The 15,516-nt window shown below is 37.8% G+C and overlaps 2 protein-coding genes across 3 annotated transcripts in view; both read right to left on the bottom strand.

Annotated features, from left to right (window-relative positions):
• Positions 1-15,516, bottom strand: part of LOC122830308 (extracellular serine/threonine protein kinase FAM20C-like) — a 44,223-nt gene that overhangs the window by 12,787 nt on the left and 15,920 nt on the right. The window lies entirely within an intron of this gene.
• LOC122830306 (dynein heavy chain domain-containing protein 1-like) overlaps positions 1-15,516 on the bottom strand; it is a 32,415-nt gene that overhangs the window by 10,589 nt on the left and 6,310 nt on the right. For both annotated transcript variants that reach the window (XM_044115549.1, XM_044115550.1), the window contains 21 exons: positions 15,208-15,365; positions 14,159-14,284; positions 13,728-14,004; positions 13,472-13,599; positions 12,709-12,907; positions 11,698-11,792; positions 11,298-11,556; positions 11,059-11,184; positions 10,874-10,968; positions 7,733-10,787; positions 7,523-7,631; positions 7,225-7,384; positions 6,834-7,116; positions 5,281-6,757; positions 3,959-4,058; positions 3,593-3,707; positions 3,255-3,441; positions 2,468-2,570; positions 2,153-2,281; positions 1,422-1,613; positions 846-1,265 (listed from right to left, as the gene is read on the bottom strand). In XM_044115549.1, coding sequence (XP_043971484.1) covers positions 846-1,265; positions 1,422-1,613; positions 2,153-2,281; positions 2,468-2,570; positions 3,255-3,441; positions 3,593-3,707; positions 3,959-4,058; positions 5,281-6,757; positions 6,834-7,116; positions 7,225-7,384; positions 7,523-7,631; positions 7,733-10,787; positions 10,874-10,968; positions 11,059-11,184; positions 11,298-11,556; positions 11,698-11,792; positions 12,709-12,907; positions 13,472-13,599; positions 13,728-14,004; positions 14,159-14,284; positions 15,208-15,365 — 7,793 coding nt within the window. The remainder of the gene's footprint in view (positions 1-845; positions 1,266-1,421; positions 1,614-2,152; positions 2,282-2,467; positions 2,571-3,254; positions 3,442-3,592; positions 3,708-3,958; positions 4,059-5,280; positions 6,758-6,833; positions 7,117-7,224; positions 7,385-7,522; positions 7,632-7,732; positions 10,788-10,873; positions 10,969-11,058; positions 11,185-11,297; positions 11,557-11,697; positions 11,793-12,708; positions 12,908-13,471; positions 13,600-13,727; positions 14,005-14,158; positions 14,285-15,207; positions 15,366-15,516) is intronic.

Here is a 15,516-nt window from a genome sequence, read left to right as displayed (position 1 = left end):
ATGTTTTGCCTCCTTGCAGATTTAATGGATATTTCAGATCATCAAACTAGGTTTAAGATTAGGTGACTTAAAAAAAGAGAAAAGTTCCCATTTTATTTATTTGCAAAATGTTATATCTAGCCCACTATTAATATTGAATTAACAATGATTGACCACATTTTTCAGTTCAGTTTTTTCAGGCACCAAGACGCCTAATTCAGGGTTTCAAAAGGTCTCACTGGCTGAAATTTAAGACCTTTAAAGACCATTATGAATAAAATTTAAGATCGGTATCACAACAGAAATGTACGAAAGTAAAGCTTTTTTTCCCCAGGGGACCAAGACTGCAAAATTTTTTATGGTCTTTGGATGTAGCCTTGTGTGGGTTGGCAACAGAAATAAGCCAGTGTTTAAGACAAACGTCCAACCAACAGTTGATAAATGTACGTTTACCCAAAAAAGCTAGTTACTTACTAGCAAGTACTAGCATGTGGTTAACAGTAGCCTTAACGGCCTTGAGACAGAGTGCAGAGAGAGATGAGATCAGCCAGAAAAAACAAACAAACAAACAAAAAAACTGCTATAGTTACAGAAAATGTTAAAAACCTGTAATTAATGTATTTAAGACCAACATACATTTTCTTTAATTTTAGACTTTTTAAGGATGTGGGGGACACCCTGTTTCTCCCAGAATCAAGTTATCACTTAAACTAAATCTGCCTGACAACATGAAGCAAGCAAAAAATATGTAAGAGGACAAATACTTTTTCACCGCATGGCAAATAAACCCCCCCCACCCAAAAAAAAAAAAAATCTGGGAAAACAATTCCTAGAAATTGTGGGTTTAGAAAGCATGTCTGTATCACCTGAAATGCAGCCCTCCAGTTTTGGTACAGCATCACCACACGCATAGCACATTTGGTAGAATCTTCTCCTTCGTCCTCGGCTTTGTACATCTGGCGTTGGAGGTCCTCCAGCTCATGTTGAATGTTTTGAAGCTGTTGGTCGTAGTTCTCTAAGCGTTCATCGGCCTCCCTCTCTTTCTTCCTCAACAAGTGCAGCAGACGCCGTGTAGCTCCGGCTTGACCTTCCAATTGTTTCTTGAGCAACATGTTATGTTGCAAAAGGCAGCACTCATACATGGCCTGGATCCATCGGCACAGGGACTCACAGGCCCTGCTGACTTCTCGCACAGCCTCTGGTTCAAACAGAGGACTATCGATTATCTCTTTAAGCTGCTCCAGCTGCTCACCGGTCATACTGGAGCGGTCAAAGAACTGCAGCTCCTGGGGAAAGAAAATTATTGGATTAAAAGCATTCGACAAAGGTGCAAAAAAAAACCCTGATTGTTTCATTGGTATACAAACTGATGACGATGAATGAGCACTGCTTTGAATTGCATTGCATTCTGTGTGATATTAAGAAGATTTCCCTTCACGCACCTCATAAAAGTTGGGCCGTCCGAGGAGATGCTTGGCACTCTCCCAGCCTGGCGGACGGTTAAACATCAAACATATAGCGTCCATCATCTTCACCACCCCCTCTGGTGGATCCCTGTAGTGACGCACCTCCTCCAGGTCAGCTTGATTCAAGCAATTCAGAATCTCAACGCCTGCCAGGAATATTGATTGTATCTTGAAAAAGACAAAGCAAACAAGAACAACCGTAAACTCTTAGATGTCCAAAAATGTTGCACATTTGCAGCAACAAGACTGTTCAAAGTGCTTTACATGAATTAGAAAAAATTCAAACCAAACAACAAAACTAAAAGAAAGAGAAAAAGGTAATAGTAACAAAAAAAGCTAAATGTTGATTCTACATATTTGATTCTTGTTCTGGGTTACTAAGTACTCCATAATTTAGAAACTAACAGGAGTTTCTCTGGGGTCTTGCTCCAATATTAAAAGTATGAAGCTAAATGTTGGTCTAACGTAATAAGTACTCCATAATCCATAATCTAACTGGAGTTTATCAGTCAGTCAGGTATAAAACTAAGTGTGGTTCTCCATGTTTGAAGCCTCCATGTATGTGTGAGGGAAAACGAACAAAGCAAAAGGTAGTTCAACAGAGTATTGACTCAGGTGGGCTGGACACATACAGTATACACACCAGACTCTTCAGATCTATATTTAAGAAAATGTTGTCATGATATTAAAAAAAAACAACACATTACCAGATTTTCAAACTGTGAAATCATCTTCTCTATGTCACCCAGTTTTTTCTCTCCAGCCATGCGTCTCTCCACAGCTTCTTCATATTCAACCCTCAACCGTTGTAAAATATCCATGAGCTCTGACTCAAGCTTTTGAATAGAGAAACAGATTTTTGATTTTAAAAGTCACTTCTAGCTAATTCAGCAAATGTTCTGCTATACTCATCACTAGAGTAAACATATGTTTTAAAGAAACTTTGAAAAATATTCCAATGACAAACAAAACTGCAGTAGAGTTTAATTATATTAAAAGTGCATTAAATTGCTTTGCATTACCTTCCGTGCGTTACCAATCTGTTCTTGCAGTCGCATTAAAAGTTGTTTACATAGTTCAGATGTTTTATTCACAGCATCCAAGCGCGTCAGAGCATTAGCAATTCTGGAAAAAATATATAGAACTTTATTATGTTTCAGTCCAGAAAAACCATGTGACATATTGTATTTATCTCCATTAAGGAAAAAAACAAAACCTGACTAGAATGTTTGAATTCTCAAAATACACATAAATACAAATGTTATGGTAACTAAGGAAATAGCATAACAATTAGAGAAAGAAATATCTGATTTAAAATATTTTACCCTCATAACACCCAACATATGTCTGGTTTGATGCATAACAATTTCCTTTATTTGATATTATTGTTTGTTCTTGTCAATCAGCAAAAAAGGAAAGCAAAGTGTGATATTATTGTTTACAATCCATTATCGCAAGAACTGAAACGGTCTAGAATATTCTGATTCTGCTTTACCTGAGTGAAAAACAAACATGCTGTAATGTACGTAGCTATACTAAATTTTGAAACACTTAAGTATATTTGCAGTCAGAATTGTCAGTATGTTTGAATGGTTCTATAGCACATCTTTTTTTTATGGAAAAGCTATACACCATAGCATGTTTTATATAGCTGAGTCAATGTCATATTTTTGTCAGTTTAAGGTTTAACCTTAAAATATTATATATATATATATATATATATATATATATATATATATATATATATATATATATATATATATATATATATTTAAAAAAAAAGCTACAACAAAACAGCAGAACAGTTACCTGTCATGTTTGGTTTGCCATTTGCTGTACAGTTTGTTGTAAACGTGGGCAAAGCAGGAGATGAACTCCAAATAAGTCGTAGGGGTCAACGGACAAGATTGAACAAAGATAGAAGAATGCTTAAATGAAGACTGGTGGATTCCTGCCATAGCCACAGGCAAGGTATCCTCTGAGAACTCTATGGGTGCTTTAAAAAAAACAAAAAAAACAAGAAGAGAACAAACACAACCACATAAAACCAAAGAGTTAATGTTTCAGGGGCAAAAATAGATTAAAAAAAAAAAACAAAAAAAAAACCACATGGTAAGGTTTAGATGAGTTCTATTGGCGGGACTCACTATTAAAAGGACACAATTTAAGGCTCTGAATAGCTAGTTCTGCCAAAGACTGAGAGGACCATGCCTGGTAGACTTCCACACAGCTGCTGAGCTTCAGGGCCTTGGTCAATTGTGCCTAAAATGTAAAAACATGCAGGAAGTAAAATATTGTTGCACAGAACATTACATTTTTTTCGCCCGGGATATTGGTTTTATCTTCCTAATGATTGCATGTACAGTAAATACAATAGATCTGACATCTTTAACCTTGACAATAAAGTTGCTGTTAAAATGTTTTAAAATAAGGAATGTATTTTGGATTGTCTGTCTATAAAAGTGACCATAAAAGAATTTTTTATTTGACACACTTAATATTTCAGCACTTACACTCCAGAGCTCTGTTTCTTTGTCTGCAGGTAAATCATTGACTTTTGTGTAAGACATCAACAGGAACACGTGGATATTTTTGTAATCTTTACCAAAAGACCTTTGGATCACAGAGAAAGACATAACACAGAGTTGAGAGTTCACACACAAAAACCAGAAAGCTTTGAACAATTCCATGCCACGTATATGTATATACTTATATATATATATATATATACTTATATATATATAAAACAAAACAAACTCAGTTCAAAAGAGGTACATTTGTTAGGCACTATGACATTACAACCAACTAAATATCTGTACATCACCCTATATGTTAAATGTTACAAAATACTATGCAGAAAGTGAATATTTTCCTCTTAAAGTTGCAGTATATAGCTTTTTTTTTTAACAAATAAAAAAAAGTTACTTATTTTTGTTACATTTCTCATTATGTTTTAACAGTATAATACGAGACAGATAATTTATGAAAAAAATCAAGCTCCCCTGCCTTTTCCCAATGCTCCAAGTACTAACTGCAGAAATACCCCAGTCAGTAAGAAACAACCAATCAGAGCCAGGAGGAGGGTTTCAGTGCTGTCATTGTTCTCACCCATTCCCTCTTGCTTCCTGCTATGCTACAGCTACTTCACCAAAACAGTCTGCCACGAATCCTAAGTCATGGCCACAGATGGTGGACGAACGGTTTTCCTGTGACAGGAAGTTGTTTCTCTACCAATAGCACATTTTTCGATGAGTACACAATGGTGTCTGACAGCGGTAAGACACTCCTCCAGAATCTGATTGGTTGTTTTTGATCGGGAGCAGAGCATTTCCTTAGACAGCAATAGCAGTACAGTACTGGGAGGAGGTGGAGGACCTTGATTTTTTTTTTTTTCACAGATTACCTGTCTCATACCCTACTGTCATAACACAGTGACTGTTTAAATGAATATAGACAAGGACATTTCTGTAAAAGTTACATGCTGCAGCTTCAATTGGTGTGTTTGGAGCAGGAAAAAGAAGCATGCTAGCATGTTTTCCTCACGTTTAAAAGGGGCTAATTTGTGATGACTAGACAACTGATACAAAGCATCCCTGAAAAGCTTTGGAAAAGCTGTCCTTCATGCCAAAAAAAGAGTTACTTTAGCTTAAATTGCTAAATAAATTTGGGCTGCTGCTGACAAAAAAGTGTCAGGAAACAGTGTATTGCAATGTCCTATCAGGATGCCTATTTTGGTCATAAAGATGCATATGTTTGGTGTGTTGCTGGTCTTTATTCTTTGAACAAGTACTAGTTTTGCACAATGACTAAGTGATAAACTTTGTCTTCCACTTACTTTTCATTTATCCAACTTTCCATGCGGTATAGACTTAAGTATTTCAGAGAGGTCACTCTGAAAACATGAGTACTCAGTTTTTCTCCTTTGTAATCCACTGGGGAGGCCTTCTGTGCCATAAGCATCAGTATTTCTTCTCTCACAGCCGGATTGATGTTTTCATGGACCAGTATGATGGTATTAATGTCATTTAGATTGGTTCTGCGCATTGCATCTTTTAGGATGTCATGGAACTGATTCTCATTGCTAGTATCTAACTCTATTAACTCATAACCTGTGATGTAGGCAGCTAAACGTACAGCAGTTTTACGTCCTGTTTTCCTGTCTGAGCCGATCAGCACTCCATGGCCTCCAGGTAGAAGCAAAGCTCTGAGTATGTGTAATAGCTGCATCATTCCCTGTGTGTGCAAAATGTATCTGTTTGTTATGCTATAGATATCATCGACTTCTCTATCAAGGAGCGCATGCAGCTTTTGCTGCAGTACATCAAAGTCATGCTGCTGATACGAGTCGGGTTTAATCTTTGGGTGATGCTTCATAGATTCCACTACAGGATAGAACTCAGGAGCACACACAAGACTGGTCATGTCATCCACCATGAGCTTCAACAACTCTGGCTCAATAGTGTAATTTTCCAGGCTTATCTCCTCTGTGGAAAATGCTGTAGACTCTGCCTGGTCATTCAGAAGGTCTGACTGTTCAAACATACTCCTCCTCCGATGAAATTGTGTAGAATCAACATTCTGACCTACTGCAAGTAATTGTTGGATATCTTCAACTTCCAAAATGTCCGTATGGCTTCCTTTCATAAACGCATGTCCATAGTGGATTAATGTTGTCTTGGCAACAAGTGTCAGAAAAGTATTCATTTCCTTCTCTGAGCAGAACCTGTCACCGAAGGTGCGTATGCACTCATGCATCCAGAGATGTATTATGCTAAGAATAGGTTCTGAAGTAGTTGATGCAAACGGGAGGAAACCTGAACGTATTTTTCTGTCTTTCTGGGTTTTTGTGTTTAAAATGTTATGCTGCCACAAGTACATCCCTGAAAACACCTTCTGAATGTCATGGTACGAGAATATAAAGAAGGGCCTCTGTCCAGTGGGATGAAAATGATCACGTACAGCATTGTAAAGACTTATAGTTGCAGTGACTATGCAGCTTGACATTTTGTCGACACAGCAATCTAGTGGCATTTCTCTAAGCCACCTTTTTAGAAATGCAGAATGGAAAGACAAAATAGCATCTTCAGAAAGGCCAGGCAGCACAAAGATGGAGAAGAGTCTTGAGAGTCGCAAAGATATTCCACCACTGTCACGATCACGATCACCCAGTCTGGAGATAATAGACGTAGTCAAATAGCTGACAGTTTCAGATGTCAGAGACTCAAAAAAGTAGGTGTCAAGTGTCACAATCTCTCCCTTTGACATGCATTGACGTAGTGCCTCCAAGGCTGTTGATTTCCGCCCAAAGACATCTTTCAACAAAAATAAAATATATTAATTTCAAATGCTTTTTCTCTATGAAATGTAACGGCCATTATTTTTACTTACCACAGGGGGCATCATGCAAATCCTCCACAAACAAAAGGAGACTTGGAAGTTTTACTGTTGAAAACACATTATCTTTTCTGTGCTTGTGTCTGCAGATATTTTTAAGTATGAGGCGCAGGTCTTTGTAGCTCAGGAGTGGACTTGCTGCAATGTTAATGTGTGGCAGGTCAAAACTTGACAAGCTGTTGCTCAGAGTAGTTCTTCCAGAACCCGGCTCTCCTGCAATCAACACTGGCTGGTGTGCCTCCAACATTGTGTCAACCAGATGCCAGTATGTCCAAAACTGTTGTAATAAATTGGAAATAAGAATAGATAGATTCAAAGACTAGAAGACGATAACCTGAATGTTTTATTCATTTTCACAATTGTTGGTTCAATATAATGAACAAACCTTTGGAGTAATGGTATTTGTTGACAAGATAGCACTGGGATCCATTTTACTGTCTTTACTGAAAAAGTGTTCAAATAAACTTTCTCGCTCTGGAACTTGAATTTTGTACCTGGAAGCAAACATCACTTCGCGGGTTAACAAGTCAAATTTTGGCCAATGCCTGAAAAAAACAAACAAACAAAGAAAAAACAGAAAGGTAAAAAAAGTTGTTACAAATATTAGAAGAGTTACTCAGCAATGTAAAACTGCTCAACACACAAAGAACTACATTTCAAAGGCTCCATTAAGATCTGTGTACCTAAAGTGCAGATGTCCTCCAAATGCCCAAACATAGGCCACCAAGAAAAAGTTTCTGAAGAGCAGCTCTAGCTCACTTTCAGTATTGCTGTTTGGGTCATCGCTTTCATCTAAAGTCACATGAGATAGACAGGTAAGTCACACAAAATGGACAATGGAAACTAGCATGACTATCACAACTGTATCAGCTCATCTTTTGTGATTAACACACCTGTTTTCTCTTTTACGGGGTGCCTTATAAAATGATACAGAAGAGCTCGCAGGATCCTAACAAAAGATGTGATTTCTTGAAGGCCATAATTTTCACATGATCCACTTTCAAAATTATTGACAGAAGTTAAACCATGTTGTCCAAGTAAACTCAACGTTTTGGAGAAAAGGTCTTGAGCCAGTCGTTTCCACATTTTCTGTACTCCTTCAACCAGTCTATAGTCTTTTGAGAGAGCATTCATTTCACTGTTCCATATGGACTTCCACAGATCAGTGTGTGTGAAATAAACAAGGCCACACCGGGTCACAACAGAGGGACTTGCATCACATAGGTCGGTCATCTCCACAAGCAGACTGAATTGTGATGGAGATAAGATTGTTTCACCTGTTGACATACACAGATGTGGATCCTGGGGACTGCACAGTGTGGTAAAGTAATCTAACCAGCAAGGCTGACCTATAGGCTCTCCATCCAATACCAACCACTTCGCAAGTGATGTCTCTTTGCTGTCTGTGTCATCCATAAAGATTTGAAGGCATGTTCGATCGTATCGTTCTGAATCTTTAAGAACTTTTGCGACAGCTCCATCTTTCCATCCTCTTTCTTCACAGAAAAATCCAAATAGCTCACTGTGGGACATGGCATTTGGAAACAGGACCACAGTGTCAACATAGCACCATTTCAATGCAATGATCTGTGCTTCTCCATGTGAGGTACCTTTGTTGTTTATACTTGTGCTTGCCAGTCTACTTAATGCCCCAGCCAGAATTCTGTAACAAGTAGTTTTTCCACTACCCGATGGGCCAATAAGAATGACAGATTGAGAGAACTTCAGGGTCTGGTAAAGAGTAAGGGTTTGCTTTATTATTTCCTTGTCACAACTGAGGTGAACTTCTTGCAGCTCTTCAACAACTGCATCTTGAAGTTGTTTTTTCTCTCTTTCTTGAATAAATTTTTGAAAATCTGGAAACTGAACTGCTAAAGGGAATGTGTCCTTGAGAATAGTGTAGAACTGGGAGGCTTTTCTGTGTTCTGGTGTCAAAACAGAAAGGATAGCTTTGACAATCGCTGTTTCCTCCATCAAAGCCTGTAGAGTGCATAGCAGAGCCTTGCGTAGCTGTGGAAGCTTTGTAGATTCTTTTCTTTCCACTGTCAAAGGATCACTCTCTTCAGCATCACTTACTTGATCCCGAATGGAAAGTTCTCGCTGACTTACAGCATGGTGTAAGTATATTTCTGAGGCAGAGATGAGCTTTTGCAAGACAACAAGAAAACAGCTTTGATTGTCATTGAACAAATCAGGGAGGCATTCAGAATCTTTAACCAGGGTGATCAGGCACAACAGACGATGGCTTAAAGACAATGCATCTAAGAATCCAATGGAAGCCAGAGTCACTTCCGCAACAATTCTGTAATCAGGGTGTGCTAATGAAACAGGCCTGGCAGCAAATCGCAGGCAATCTGGAATCTTTGAGGCATATTGATTAGATGAGGTAAGAACACATCCAAAGCTTGTGTTGAGAAATATTCTTTTCCCTAAAAGCTCAGAATCGCATTCTGGATCTAAAATCTCAATGCAACCAGTTTCACGGTCTGACTTCTTTATCAGCTTTTGAGTCCTTTTTTTCTGTACAGCCACATAACAGTGGTGTATGTCACTGAGAAGTTGTTGTAGCACTGTCAGGACACCTTGTGATAGCAAGTCCACAGATTCCAACAGAAGCCACACTCCTGCATGAATGGCACCCACCAACATTTGTTGAACAACAGCAGATGCCGTGCTTGGAGTGCACTCTTTAATCACAACCAGCTGTCCAAGAGCTTTTCCTAGCTGGATTACAGTGTTTGTTCTCCCAGACATTGAAAGTCCACCCATAAACCCAGACCTGTACCTTATCAAAGCAAGAACAAGCCCCAGTGTTGCCTTGTCTGTGGTGGGAGTATGCACCAACAACCAGTCATGTGGTCCATAATACTCAAAGCCATACTGGAAATGGTGATCCAAAATATCCACATAACATGATGGATTATCATTGCAATCCAGAATCTCATCTTCTGTGTTGATATGATACTTCATCATGCTTAGCCACTCAAAAGATGACTCAGGTACTACTGGTAGGTCCATGAGTCGAGACAGCTGCTGTCCATGATTCATTGCAAGTTGAACCAAGGCCCGCAAGCACATCATTGCATATTTGGAAATCAAAGATTTATTTTCAGAGCCCAGGACTCTATTCCTGATAACATTGCAAAGGATTGTCAGTTTTAAATTGTTCTTTGTCTTGATCTCGTTCAACGCTTCTGGAGTTCCTTCCTGGAAAGCCTTGAGAACACATCCACAGAAGAATGCCTCCTCTACCACAAGCAGACATTGAAGTGGAAAATCCAGAAACAAATCTAACAATGGGTGTGCATCTTTCATCTCGTCTGCATTGCCCGACTCAGAGTCAGCCACTTTACTGACATACATTATCTCATGACCGACCGGCTCAAGCTGTCTTCTCAGCACTGTGCACTGTTTTATGAGTTTTACCATTGACAATTTAAAGTGTTTTTCAAATTCACGTAGCCAAATCACGATGTCAGGGCTTGATTCCAGAGGAGGCTGAAAAGCAATGTGTTCCCGGAGGCTGCCAAAAACACCCAGAACATTTATCTGTTTGGGATTTTCAGGTAAAGGCCCAGAGCTCTCCAAAATGCTTGTGTGTGACAATCTTTTAAGATCCACTTCAAGCGAATGTACACCTTTGAAGCATTTGCGCAAAAAGAATTGCTGCTTCAATACCAACGGGTGAAAAGAGAGTAACTGCATTATCTCACTCTTGCTCAAAAAGAAGAATCTTGGAAACTTCTCACGAAAGTTCTGAAAATAATTCTCCATCCGGTTGGAAATATCTTCCATTGTAAACAAACCATCCATGAGGGTCTTGCAAAAGCTGTCACTATCATGTTTGCAATTTAGTTCAGAGCTCATAAATGTCCACACGTGAGGGTCGGTTGAGATTGATTGCATTATTTTTTTAAAAGCATCATCAACAGGTTGAAAATGCTCCAGCTGCAAAAAAAATTCAATATGAAAATATTTAGTTACAAAGCTTTTAAAATGAGACATGTTCAACTTGTGAATGCATTAGAACTTACCAGATCCACTCGGTCACAATTTGATGTTTCTATTAATGTCTTTGTCAGGAAGACCCAAATTGGCTGAAATCTTTCCAATAAATCAAGCAGCTTATCTATAAATGACGAGAAAAAAGGCAGATTATTTTAAAGAGCTGAAGACAAACAGAAAATCTTTTGATATACTTTCATAATCACTACTTCACCAAGAAGTTTTAGACACTCAGACAAATTTCTCAACTGCCGCCTGATCTCAACACTGTGTGGGGACTTCCTCATAGTGGAAATTGTTATCAAATCCTTTTGTATGTCAGCAAAGTATGTTTCTAGGCCTGAGAGAGAAAGTAGGAGAATATTGCTACAGCGTAAACTCCTAAGGTATAGAAGCAGTGAAATCAAAGTCTTCATGTGAAATACAGAAATGGTGCAATTTATTTGGTCATACCAACAATGGCGAATCTGGTACCATTACAGAAGCATTGGAGGGTGGTTTTAACAGGTAACAGGATGGATCCTATGAACATCTCATCTTCATCGAAGTCAGTTGCATCGAAGTCAGTTGCATCGAAGTTAGTTGGAACCCGACAATGACGGCAAGTAGGGAGAACCAACTCATGTAGCTGAAAGAGTTTCTCTTTCCATTGTGAACAAAGCATTTGGAGAGCCTTATCCAAGTCTCTCTCTATTTGTGCGTCCCTGCATGTCTGATAATAGTAAAAAAAAAAAAAAGGATGGTTTACATTAAGTAATTATTAAGCCTGATTTCCAAAACATGTTATCTTGTCTTTTGTTGCCATTCAATCACTACTGTACCAGACTGCATATAATCTGAAATATTTACTCACCTTTTGTAAAAGAGTTTCGTGGGTTTCAGAGTCAAAAAAAGACATGAATGTACCGACAGTCAGGTTGATCTTTTTAACATCAAGGAGGCCCATGTCTGTGTGACAAAACACAGTAATATGAATAGTTCATATTACTCTTGGAATCATATGTACCTTGTAAAAGTATTTACATCCCTTAAGCAATTCTACATTTTGCCAAATACAAATTCTTGAGTATTTTATAGCGGTTATGTGTTACAGACCAACACAAAGTAGTACTTAACTGTAAAGTGGGAAAAAATGATGTAGCATTTTCTAAATTTACAAATTAAAACCTTAGAGATTTTATTACCACGACTCGAATAACCTTGCGTAAAAGTCAATGCAACCTTAAAAGAAAATCAGAAAAATTGGTAAATAATAAAATTCGCAAACAAACAGCAAAAAGAAAGTCATTGTTAAAATAAAGAAACAAAAGAGTCCTACTGATGGATTGACACAAGCCTTGCAGAAGTCAAAATAGCCTCAATGTAGAACAATTCTTTCAGTAGGAAAATGAACCTAAACATTCCGTGTTAAGGTGCAATGGAGTAGTATAGATCAAAGCATAGTTTGTGTTGGAATGGAAAAGTCAAAGATTATATCTAAATCCAGAGGATGTGAGACAATTCTTCAAACTTGCCCTAGAGAGGCTGTCCATTTAATATGGCTAGCTTGAAAAGTCGGAAGGGCAAATGTTGGTGGTTTTACAAAGTATTGACCAAGGGTGCTTAATATGGACCCATGGTACACTTTTCTCAATTTCAATAAGCAAAGAATGCTGAAAACTACACATTCTTGTTTGTCCACTTCACAATTATGTGCAACTTAGTGTTATTCTGTTATATTAATTCCCCTCCCCAAAATCAATTATCTTAGTAGGAAAAAGAAACAGTGAGCAGTGAAAAAATTCACATGAAATGATTATTTTTGCAAAGCACTGTATAAGATGTGGTTAATGTGGTAAAACATACATAAAAAAAAGTCCCTAACCGTGGAGAAGAATTTTCCAGTGTTTCTCCTTAAGCATGGACTTCTTCAGATTTGCCAAGACCTCAGCCTGGTGGCTTAGCTTTTTCAGGATTCTTGAAGTCTCTTCCAGCACTGCATCATCAGCAGGGATGATACTGGTCAAAGACAGCGCTTGGTTTTTCCAAAGGATAATTTTCTCCATAGCTTGTGGCACTGAAACCTAACAATGAAAACAAATCAGGAGATAAATGAAGCATCATAGAATAGTAAGGATTTCTAGAGCACAGGTAGGGATGAACTTAAAAGTTTTATATTTTGTAGTACTATTGTGATAATAATAAAACTGGCAATAAGAACTATTTATTACTTATTTTTTAGGTAACAACAACAAATACTGTTCTTAAGAAACATACCCATTCGTAATACACTTCTTTAGGATACCAGGCACGTATAGAAGTTTGATTTGTGTCATTAAACTGCGCACGGTAGCTGCATTTAATCATATTTTCTAATTTATCAGTACCTATTGATATTCTCATAGAAAATATTGCTCAATTCCTAAAATAATGCTTTACAACAGGCCTAAACCACATTCACACGTTATATGTTGTAGGTTTATTCAAGTTATTTAAGCTCCAAATAAATTAACTGATGCCATAAGAATCCACTTAAGAGTGAAGGACATTCCAATTTACTTAAGGAGTAGATGGAATAAAAAAAAATATATTGTAGCTATTTAATTTTCTCTGGTAATAAGGTAAAAATGAATGACTTGACAGGTTACATCACTGAGTTGTAGTAGATTCCACTCTTCCATCCATGCAGTGCACTCAGCTTTAAGTTGCCACAACTCTCCACGGGCGAGGATTTTCTTGACATCTACTGCCAGACTAACCAGATCCAGTTGCTGCTCTAATGGGACGCACAAAGAGTCAGAGGTTTGGTAACCTGATAACATCTATTTCTCAATTAGCTGCGTAACTATTAAAGATGCCTATTCTTTTTTTTTCCTCACACAAAATATTTTTATCTAGACTCACCTTGCATGGATTGACTGCAATTACTAAGCTCCTCCAGTTTGGTCCTGAGTGTTTGCACACGTGTGCCCATGTATTTTAGTTTACACACCATCTCGTTGGCATTCTGGCTCGGGTCAAGGAAAGGCCCAGAGGTGGCCTTAAGGACTATATTTCTGAGGTCATATGACAAATATGAAAACATTGTGCCCAGTGCGTTGGTCACAGTGGGAAGGCTTTGGGACACGAGGGCATCAGCCTGTTTCAGGTGGGCAATAAAATTATCCCACATCCTCATCATCTAAATATAAGAACACAAACGGATGCAAATGAAAAAGTAATATCTTCGAGATCTGACCAAACGTTGCAAGTTTTCAAGTTTATGCACATAGAAGGAGAGCACATCTATGAAAAGCCTTATTTATGGCATCATTTTCACATCTCTGTCAGCTAACCTTCTCTTCCAAAGCCAGCTCCTCCTCAGTCATCTTCCTATAGATCATGCAAATTGTGTCACGGAGAGAGAGAATGTATTCCAAACGCCTCTGCATGTCAGCCAACATCTTCTCCAACTCCTTGACCTGCACAGGCGCAACAAATAACCTGTTTATCAAACATATTTTAAAGTATCACAACTACATTAACTGTGACTGAAATACCCTCCTCCCTCGACCACTTTTCTATAGCAGAAATGTCGGTTGATAGAAAGATGTTAAAATAAATGTTGCACAAAGATCAAATCCTTGAAATGAAGAACTTTTAAAAATAGAACAAATAGACACATTGTTTTGTATTTCAATATGAAACAGCGGTGCATAAAGAAGCATCTGGCACGGTAAGATAAAGACACATTTAGGATAAATCATTCACTTGGGATGACAGTGTAAAAAAAGACGGTCTGAAATGACACTTATTATTCATAAACCTTTCTTTGTAAAACAAACAAAATTGTCTTTAATTTAGAGACATAAACAGATTTTTAGGGCATCCTGGCAAAGATCCAACCTAATTTGAATATGCTTATTCATGGTGAAGAAATTACCGTTTTTAATCTAATTACCAGAGTTGCTGTTGGTACTTCTAACAATCAATTTAATATAAAAGTAGCACTTCTTTCTTTTACTTTTTAAGGTGATGAAAAATGTCTAATTAATAACCCACAACTTTCTGTTTCCATCGCAACAACCAGCAGGACGTACAAGGATGTGTATTTATTTTTATCTTGCCAGAACACACAGTAAGTGTGTGAAAAAAGAGGTAAAAAACTACTTCATAACATCTCTGGAATTTAGCTAATATAAATATATTTGGTCATTTTAAGTCACCTAAAACAAGAGAGTTTGGTTTGACTTAACATTTGACAGTGAGAAAAAAAAAATCTGTATTCGGTGTACGCAAGTATCAGGTTTTAACTGTATTTCACGTTGATATAAGGCATATAACCATTACTTTCAAATGTTGTCCTCTTTTGTGTAAACGTCTTATTTTGAAAAAGTTTCTTTACCGTAAAGACGAATTGAGAAAAGTCATTCACATCGTCTGGTTCTGTTTTGAGTTCAGCAGTCATCCTCTCCAACTCCTCCATGAGGGTTTCTGACTGCCTCTTCATCTGGTCAACAAGCAGGCTTTGCACTTCCTCCTTAATGATGCTAAGCACGTCCACTGATGAAACAACAGGAAAGAGAGGAAGAGGATTCATCATGAGACACAAAGTACATTTCTCAAACCGTACAGACATTAGCAGACCTTTCATGAAGCTTAAAGAGCTTCTTGGTGGTTTGTACGTCATGTTCTGTTAACAGTGTGCCATTTT

Source organism: Gambusia affinis, linkage group LG04 (assembly GCF_019740435.1).
Source record: "Gambusia affinis linkage group LG04, SWU_Gaff_1.0, whole genome shotgun sequence".
Classification (NCBI taxonomy): domain Eukaryota; kingdom Metazoa; phylum Chordata; class Actinopteri; order Cyprinodontiformes; family Poeciliidae; genus Gambusia; species Gambusia affinis.
The sequence above is the reverse complement of the archived record's forward strand: the minus strand, read 5'-3'. Positions and strand labels throughout refer to the sequence as shown.